At 36.2% G+C, this 10,051-nt stretch overlaps 1 protein-coding gene and 1 long non-coding RNA gene across 3 annotated transcripts in view; both read left to right on the forward strand.

The window, feature by feature from the left end:
• Positions 1 to 10,051, forward strand: part of LOC126976380 (protein lin-10-like) — a 222,462-nt gene that overhangs the window by 206,929 nt on the left and 5,482 nt on the right. For both annotated transcript variants that reach the window (XM_050824680.1, XM_050824681.1), the window contains 5 exons: positions 1,670 to 1,924; positions 3,135 to 3,302; positions 4,818 to 4,971; positions 6,012 to 6,205; positions 9,194 to 9,334. In XM_050824680.1, coding sequence (XP_050680637.1) covers positions 1,670 to 1,924; positions 3,135 to 3,302; positions 4,818 to 4,971; positions 6,012 to 6,205; positions 9,194 to 9,334 — 912 coding nt within the window. The remainder of the gene's footprint in view (positions 1 to 1,669; positions 1,925 to 3,134; positions 3,303 to 4,817; positions 4,972 to 6,011; positions 6,206 to 9,193; positions 9,335 to 10,051) is intronic.
• The window catches only part of LOC126976452 (uncharacterized), a 160,865-nt gene that overhangs the window by 145,332 nt on the left and 5,482 nt on the right, over positions 1 to 10,051 (forward strand). The window lies entirely within an intron of this gene.

Raw genomic sequence — 10,051 nt, forward strand, 5'->3', positions numbered from 1 at the left:
GTACAGCGGCGTGTACGCGGCACCCGCGGCCGTCTTCCGGCTCACGTTCCTTGGGTCGGTCGAGGTGGAAGAGGACTCGCGCCGCCGGAAACGGCGACCCAAAAAGTACATGGTCGAGGAGGCCGTCACCAAGATCAAGGTGCTCTGGTCTTGCACTACTCTAACTATACTACAGAAACTGCGGATCTGTGAATTCACTTTAACTTTATTCCTAGTGAAATTACTGAGCAAATGAGTCTTAACATCTTATGTCTCAAGGTTATGTAAAGGACAAAAAATCCATTTTCAGGGCAGGCGGAAGATATTACAATGAACCAATGGCATCATTACAAAACGACTTTTCATTGAAATAGGTTTATCAATTCTTAACAGTTTAAACTTGCTTACAAAAAAAAAGTTGGTTACACCATTATAATCCTCAAATGTCATTTTGTATTTCCACTTGCCCTAGAAACTATAAGTTTTATTTTCATTCAATTAAAAGTTATTGGTAATTTTCGTTGAATTTTTATGCAGTTTAAGTTATTTCAAACACAATAGGTGTAAAAAAATATTTTCTTAATGGTTGTGTCTTGTAGAATTAAAAATTACACAGGAAAAGTACAATTATTGCATTTAAGATATATTGAATTTCAAAGAAAGTACAGACTGGCAAGGCCGCTCTGAATTTTCACGAATTCTTACCGTTACTGCATTATAATGTTTCTTTCAAATAAAGAACTTGGGTTTTGACTATAGGACTTCCCATCAGGTGAATGTAGTTTTTCCCGCCAATAATTATTATATGGTATTCGTTATACACCAATTATTTGGTTGTTGACTGTATCGAACAATGTTAGATTCTGTTTAGAGTTTTCTCTATTACGAGTGAGTCATTTACAACGTGTTAGTAACTTGCTGTCTGTTCTCATTACTAACTTCTATGATGGAGTCATAATAAAGAAAATAAAATTATTTTTTTTGTATCACAATTTGTATTTATTTAATGCTGATTCGTGATGGCTTCATGCTCAGATGCTTAGCCTATCAGTTAGGTGATCTTAAAATAAAATATAAATGTTAAAAAGTTTCGATGAAATCTTACTTTTGGGTATCCTATCCTGTTAGGATAGTATTTTAAGAATTTCAAATTCTTTTCAAATTTTGGTCATTAATCTATCATTATTTTTTTGCGATCCTTGGAAAAATTAGGCATTGGTAAGTTTATCAAAAATTTAATTTTATTATATATTTTAATGATAACCAAAACTTACACTTATGTATTATTATAGCATTGAAGTTTGTTTACAGTGCAGCTAACTTCACAGTGTTCATTAAGACTGACGCTTGTAAAGGCATGTAATGACGTGATTTCTACGCAATCATATGCAGAAAGTTACGTCCCAATATCATCAAAGATTGAAAAAAAATATATGTGAAAGAAATTTAAAAATGTAGAGTGTGTCTAAAATAGTTCTAAGTTCAAGCGAATGAACAGATGATCTGTTGGTAAATGATCACCGGTCACGATCTGTGACTGAATGATTACTCGAGCGTTTCAAGTCTTTTAACAAGAAAAACACTTTTAGTAAAGATCTTATATCAAAAATTAGAACCGCTCAAGGAAAAGGTACTTTTCACCAGCTGTGTTCCTGATTAACTTTAATGCAACAACAACTTTTGATTTCAGGCACCGGAAGGTGAGAACCAGCCCAGCACCGAAGTGGACCTGTTCATATCCACCGAGAAGATAATGGTGCTGAACACGGAGCTGAAGGAGATAATGATGGACCACGCGCTGCGGACTATCTCATACATCGCGGACATCGGAGACCTGGTCGTACTGATGGCCAGGAGACGGTTCGTGCCGCACGAGACCGACTCCGACCAACCGAAGCTCAGTCGCACGCCCAAGATGATATGTCACGTGTTCGAAAGTGAAGAGGTAACAATTTGACAATAGTTTTTCTAAACTAGCTTGATAATCGATACTCTACATATAATTTATTTTCTAACAATAAGGGACGAGACAAGTTGGACGTTTGGCTGATGGTAGTTGTTACTCTCTGCCCAATGTAGTGCCGCTCAGAATTATTGAAAAACCTAAAAATTCTGAATGACACCATAATTGCGCTCGTCACCTTAAGGCAAAAGATGCAAAAAAATCATGAAATAGCCTTGTATTTAACCATTCCCATGGCGTGGTTATTTTATTTACGCTATTTATATTGTAAATTCAAACTCGCAACTAATAAATTCTAAGAAAGTACTCACTTTGTACGATACGTTAGTGTGTGCACTAGGTAAGGGGTTCCAGTCTAGTCGAGGCAAGTCGCCTTGGTATCTATTTGATTGTTTGGGACCCTTTCGATTGATTTGGTCCATCCAGCTCTATTGAAGATTGTTTTGATCTGCTGGTCTTCACATTCACATTCCTCAATTGAATAACAAAATTTCTATGTGATATACAAATAAAGTTGATGTATTTTTTTCTCATTGTTTACGATATTATTTTTATTACAAGGTTTATTTTGCATAAAATATGTATCTTTATGGAATGAATAACTACTGTTCTAACAGAATTGATTATAGTCTATCGGCCTTACAAATAAAATTGGCATAAACCTTAAACCTTAGCATAAACCAATAATATGCAAAATGTGTACAAATAGACATTTTGGTTCGATTATTTGGATGTCTATCCCGCGTTTATTTGCAAGGCTGCTTGATATTCGGAAAATTCGGGAAACGGTCAACGATATTGTAAACATTTTGCATATTCTTTGTTTATCCTCAGGTATAACTTTATACCAAGTTTATTTGTAAGGCCGTATTTGTCTAAGAATGACTGCTTACAGAATTGTCTGTTAAGTATTAATTTATGTTTAGCATGATGGCTCGATGTCTAACGATTTTGGGGCTCGTAACAACAGTTTTGTAAAGATAAACATATTTGTTAACCATTGCTAATTACTTCTACAAATATGTTTATCTGCAAAGTTCTCACTTTGAGTTATATCTTCAGTAGGTACGATCAGTCATAACGTGTTAAAATGGTGCAAAATCGGACATTTACAGAGAACTGTAGTTTATTAGGAAATAAGAAATCACAGATAAATCAAAAATGTAAAGTAAACTTGAAAGTACAAATACAGGCCCAGTTCATAGCCCAGTCCATTGGGCAAGCGTTCCAAGTTGCCTACATGGAGTTCCTGAAGGCGAACGGTATCGAGGATCACAGCTTCGTGAAGGAGATGGACTACCAGGAGGTACTGAACAGCCAGGAGATATTCGGTGACGAGTTGCAAATGTTTGCTAAAAAGGTTGGTAGAGAATCTTTTAATAATGATATGCTACACGATTCTACAATTTGTGAAGATTCAAGAAGGCCGACACAAGTTATGTAATGTATTTACGAATAGTTTTTTTTTTAATGAAAATAAGGGACAAGACGAGCAAGGCGTTCAGCTGATGGTAATTGATACGCCCTGCCCATTACAATGCAGTGCCGCTCAGGATTCTTGAAAAAACCCAAAAGTTCTGAGCGGCACTACAACTGCGCTCGTCACCTTAAGACAAGATGTTAAGTCTCATTTGCCCAGTAATTTCACTAGCTATGGCGCCCTTCAGACCGAAACACAGTAATGCTTACACATTACTGCTTCACGGCAGAAATAGGCGCCGTTGTGGTTCCCATAATCTAGCCGGCATCCTGTGCAAAGGTGCCTCCCGCTGGTGAATAGTGAAGTTTTAATCTTAGATAATTTTAACGTCTGGATACAGCCTCTTAGTGCTAGACAACCGAAGAAAACAGGCCAGATTTATTACTTTAGTGTGCGTGACAAGCTACGTCATATACTTGTATACACCACTTAATTATACCATATAAATATTTGTAAGCTTCATAATAATTCTGCCTTAAAAGATAATGCATTTAGAATTAACTTTAGAATGGATATTGTATTGATGCATGTGTTAATGTACTTACCATTGGTGGATTGAATAAATAAGTACTCGCGATTTGTATGTCACTTTGTGTTAGTGTGCGTGGATTGCTCAAAATAGAGGTTATGTGTCAACCTGAAAGTTTTCGACGTTTTCACAGGTGTCTATCTAGACGTATAAATGATCTAAGATTTAACGATATTCATTTTTAACAAGATTTAAATAACGATCAAATTACCTGCCATCAGTAAAAGTTTTATAAACAACAAAGTTATGTAATTGTTAAAATATTTCAATTTACACAAGTATTTTATATATTTTTTGGTATTTATATTAATGTCTGATTGATAGCTTCTGATATACTTTCTAGTTTATAAAATACTATATATATAACCAGCTGACCCAACAGTGGTTGTTGTTGTATGAATTTGTCAAAACATCAAGAATTATTTCATAAAATATGCTCCCTGTTTGTTTCACAGCGGAACTGTCAAACCGTGCGTCAATAAATTCTCTCATAGAAAATATGTCTACGAAAAAACAAATATTGGAAATAAAAATAATTATGGGTCCCAAATCGAAATAAAAACTATCCTATCTCTCAAGTTGGACTAAACTGCACTCCATGAAGTAATTTTCATTTAAATCCGTTCATTAGTTTAGGAGTCCATCGCGGACAAACAACGTGACACGTAATTTGTTTAAATTAAGATTTTAAAAATCGAAATACTAGTTTTGACTGGATTAAGTTATAGTATAATTCTCCAAACTGATCGGAACTATTAATGAAACTCCACCTACAGCTTCCTGGCGAACACGAAAAGGATTGCTCTCAAAAGTATTAGCCTCCACTCCGGAGTACCCTTCGTGTAAATAAAAATGTCTCATATCAGGAGTTACAGAAAGAGGTGGTGGTGCCGAAGACGAAGGGCGAGATCCTCGGCGTGGTGGTGGTGGAGTCAGGGTGGGGCTCCATGCTGCCCACGGTCGTCATCGCCAACCTGGCGCCCGCCGGAGCCGCCGCGCGCTGTGGCCAGCTCAATATAGGTGACTGACTACAACACAGTGTTTCAACATAATCGAATGTTTGGCTTTCGTACATAAGTGAATTTGCTAGAAACTGTCATAACCATAATGTTAAGTCGAGTTAGTAAGTCTTTTGTGAGGCGATGTATATGCTTTGACAACAAAATCCCAGAAAATGTTCAAAACAAAAGTATTATGTTATTCAAAAGAATTGTTAAAAAACATTTGTGTGGTAATGGTTACTATAACATAAATGACTTTCTTAATGATACCACAGATTGGGATTGGAGCGACCGCCCTCAGGCTATTAAATTATAAGTTTAATTGTTCAATATTACTCTGTAAACATAGTTTTTGTTCAGTTGTGTTTTGACCGCGCTTTGAATACAACGCCACGCAATGACAAAGTGTTCAGTGAAAAACTGTCCGAATAACAGCATATCCGAACTTAAAAAGGATTGAGTGTATTATTTCAGGAAAGTGCCCCCTTAAATTAACAATATTATGTAATTAACGTGACATTTTGAATCATTTTACTAAACAAATGCATTTCAATTGCTCAAACAAATTGCTCAATGGTTCAATAAGTAATTTAACATCCCATTTTGAATAAAAAATATTTATATTTGTTTATCTCAAACTTATTTCATTAAGAATTGCCACAACACTTCCGAATAACACTTAACACAACAAGTAACACGTCTTCCAAATCTAATATATAAAATTCTCGTGTCATGGTGTTAAACTTTGAACTCCTACGAAACGGCTTGACTGATTCTCATGAAATTTTGAGTGCATATTGGGTAGGTCTGAGAATCGGACAACATCTATTTTTCATCCCCCTAAATGTTAAGGGTGGTCCACACGATATTTCTTTTTTTAATTTTTTTGACATTTTTTTTAAATTTGTTTGATTATGAGTCAGCATTAAAAAATACATACAACTTCAAATTTTCACCCATCTACGATCAACAGTTACTTTTGTATCACGATTTTAATATCGGCAATACAACGTTTGCTGGGTCAGCTAGTATTATCATAATGATTGTCACTGTGTCCAGGTGATCAAATAATAGCAATAAACGGCGTGAGCCTGGTGGGACTGCCGCTGTCCACCTGCCAGACGTACGTGAAGAACTCCAAGAACCAGACGGTGGTGAAACTGACGGTGGTGCCGTGCGCGCCCGTGGTCGAGGTCAAGATCAAGAGGCCCGACACCAAGTACCAGCTGGGCTTCAGTGTGCAGAACGGAGTGGTGAGTACACCGCTCTCAGGGAGGATCCTTTGGACGGGATGCCGGCTAGATTATGGGTACCACAACGGCGCCTATTTCTGCCGTGAACCAGTAATGTGTTAACATTACTGTGTTTCGGTCTGAAGGGCGCCGTAACTAGTGAAATTACTGGGCAAATGAGACTTAACATCTTATGTCTCAAGGTGACGAGCGCAATTGTAGTGCCGCTCAGAATTTTGGGTTTTTGAAGAATCCTGAGCGGCACTGAATTGTAATGGGCAGGGCGTATCAATTATCATCAGCTGTCCTGCTCGTCTCGTACCATATTTTCATAAAAAAAAGCCTGTAGCTATTATGGGTGCAAAATAACAATATATTTTAGTTAAAATATATCGTATTCGTAACATCGATATATACATTATTAAATATAGTTACTCAAATACATATATACAGCCATAACTCCAAAACAACATGTATATTAATCATAAGTCTTACCTACTGGAGATTGAAAACCGGAACCTCTATTGAGTGGGCGGGGTCACTAACCACTGAGCTTATACTTATACCCACATATTTAAACAAACAAACACAGGTATTTATCATTTATGTGTCCGATACAATGACTTTCTATACATATAGACAATGCACCTCATACATAATCAAAGTCGAAATATGGCACATGACACAAATGACACCATAATAACCTTCAACAGCTATGTCTACACATTTCTCATTGTATCCTTTCATCTGTCCCATTCTGACAAGCGGGTCTTGTCTGGGGACTTGTCAATAATATTGTACCATATTTAATGAAAATATATTCGTTTTATTAAATTACTTCTGCTTTTAGCATTTCAATCTTATAATATAATAAAATAACCTTACCGATGATAAGTCACACCATCTTTTTTTTGAGTTGTTAATGTATTATTTAAGCACTTTTTATAGCACACTTAGGCTTGATTGACATACGACTTAGGAGAAAAGTGTGCTTCCGTTATCAGACTGCGAATGATATGTCCATATGTGTGATGTCCTTTTTGCTCTTAATAGTGATTTTCATTATTATAACACTAGAAATAAGGGATTGCTTGTAACTAATTCTAGTAGGCTTCATAAGATACATAATAGCTTTAAGGGTAAATGTATACACTTCTATAATAAAGTCCCAGCCACTGTTCAGGCATTATCTATAAATAAATTTAAATGTTTTATAAAAAAATGGCTCTGTCGTAAATCCTATTACGCCACTGCTGAATATCTAAATGATCGGACAGCCTGGGACTAGATTGTGATTATTTTATAGCGATAGAAATGACTGACAATATTATATATTTTTATTGAAAAGAGCGCAAAAATAAATGCTGGGAGAGTTTCTTGCGCCGCTTCTTCTCTCTCAAAGCGCCAATTGTTTCCGAAGCGGTGGTAGTATCTAGTAGTTATTTAGAAATGACATCAAAAAGAATTCTAAAGGAATCAATTATGAGAAAATAAATGCCTTTTATGCCTTTTATAGAACGTCATTGGTCCGGTACAAATATAGACGTATTCGCCGTACAAATGCCGCCGAAGGTTGCAAACAAAAAGTTTGCAAACTTCTATTTTGGGATCACGAAGTAAATAGTCACTATATCTAACCTTTGGGCCGAAAGGTGCCAATACATAAATTTAGATTTAAATTCTTTCTATGCGCCATTTTTAAACTAAATTATTGATCATTTTTAATAATTAATTTTTAAGATTTATGCAATTTCCAAACATTCTCAATGGGAATAACCACTGCTGTTTCTTGACAAGTTTTTGTTGTCCCCTTGTCGTTTGGTTTGTATATAGTGTTTCTTGCGCCGACTCTTCTCTCTCAGAGCGCCATTTGTTTCCGAAGCGGTAGTCGTATCTAGTATATTAGAAATGACATCAAAAAGATTTCTAAAGGAATTAATTTTGAGAAAATAATCGTCTTTTATAGGTTTTATGCAAAAAAATTAACATTAGTAGGAATTCATAGTCCGAGTAGGAGTCATAAAAACGGAACGCGGAGGACGCGGGTTCGAGTCCCGCATCGTTCATAAAATTTTGTTTTTTATTTGTCGAATTAAAAGAGGAAAAACTATTCTGGAGATAATTTATTTAATTCTAACACAATATGTTTCACATACAAGCAAGCAACGTACTGTAATGGCGAACGAAGACATGAGCGACAAATTATGTCTGTGTTTAGTCTTAAAAAAACTAGAGGGCGCTGCTTGAACCATTTAGATAAATACGATTATAATATTTATCACTTTTTGTTTTTCCATTGATATTATAATATCAAAATAGCAATCACTTTAAGACACACTGATATAGTAAGAAGACTCAAACGTACAAAACCATTTGAGTTAGTGTAGTGCTAGTGAATTAGTGTAATACACTATAAAAATAGTGATATTATAAAAGACACATGAACAAAGTGACTTCCCCTTAATAGATACATTAAGAAATGGACACATTTTTAGTTTAATTTATCTAACATTTTAAATTAAAGTGCAATCACTTATTACTCTAAGTTTTAAGGCTAGATTGTAATGCAAGTGGGGCAACATTATATAACAACTATATTATTATGTTCCTTGAGGCACAAAAATAAATAAAATTTGAAAAACAAAATTTTATGAACGATGCGGGATTCGAACTCACAACCTCCGGCGTTCCGTGCCGGTGCTCTAACCAACTGAGCTAACCGTTCGAGTACCGCCTCGTTATACAATTTTGTTTGCTTTGTTCAACTCTCAGGTTGTGGCTTCACCTACAGGATCTACTTTACAATTGATAACCTGCTCAACCCCAATATTTGCATATTAGGAAATTGACTTGAGATGTCGCTCTTGTAAATCTAAACAATATGTTATGTTTTTTTTTAAAGAGATAAAAAAACATAACATATTGTTTAGAAAAGAAATTACTTTAAGACATATTGAGCTATTTAATTTACCGTATGCTCATACTGAACATGAACTATGTAATATCCAGATATGCAGCCTGCTACGCGGAGGCATCGCGGAGCGTGGCGGCGTGCGAGTCGGTCACCGCATCATAGAGATCAACTCACAGAGCGTGGTGGCCGTGCCGCACGAGAGGATCGTCAACCTGCTGGCGACATCTGTCGGAGAGGTGCGACTCCCGGCCATGTATTTTATTGGGAACAACAACTGTGAACGGCTGGATCACTTGGCGTTGCGTAGAGACGTCGCTTCATTGTGTGTCTTCTACCGCATTTATCACGGGGAGTGTTCCGAAGAGCTGTTTAACCTGATTCTTGCCGCCGAATTCCACCTTCGCACGACACGCCACAAGTTAGGATATCATCCCCACCATCTGGATGTGTGGCGGTCCTCCACAGTGCGGTTTTCATGGAGCTTCCTTCCAACTTCCTTGTGCGGTGTTTCCGGGACGATACGACATGGGTACCTTCAAAAAAAGCGCGTACACCTTCCTGAAAGGCCGCAACGCTCCTGTTATTCCTCTGGTGTTGCAAGAGATTGTGGGCGGCGGTGATCACTTAACAACAGGTGACCCGTACGCTCGTTTGTCCTCCTATACCATACAAAAAAAACAATTATACATGACATCTTATTTTATAATTACAACTCTTATTGTATAAATGTATTTTATCTACACCCATGCTTTAAATCCTTATTTAAAGATTCTATAACAGTTAGCTTATTGTTACATATAATCATATACTCATAAATATTTATCCATATTATATAATAATATCAGTCAAAGATTATGTAATTATTATTTTAAGCAACTTATTAAATATCAATTTCTTGAAGGTAACCCACTCTTGTTTCTAGAATTTCAATGTCAAGGAAATTTTTGTTATAA

This window comes from Leptidea sinapis, chromosome 40, assembly GCF_905404315.1.
Source record: "Leptidea sinapis chromosome 40, ilLepSina1.1, whole genome shotgun sequence".
NCBI lineage: Eukaryota > Metazoa > Arthropoda > Insecta > Lepidoptera > Pieridae > Leptidea > Leptidea sinapis.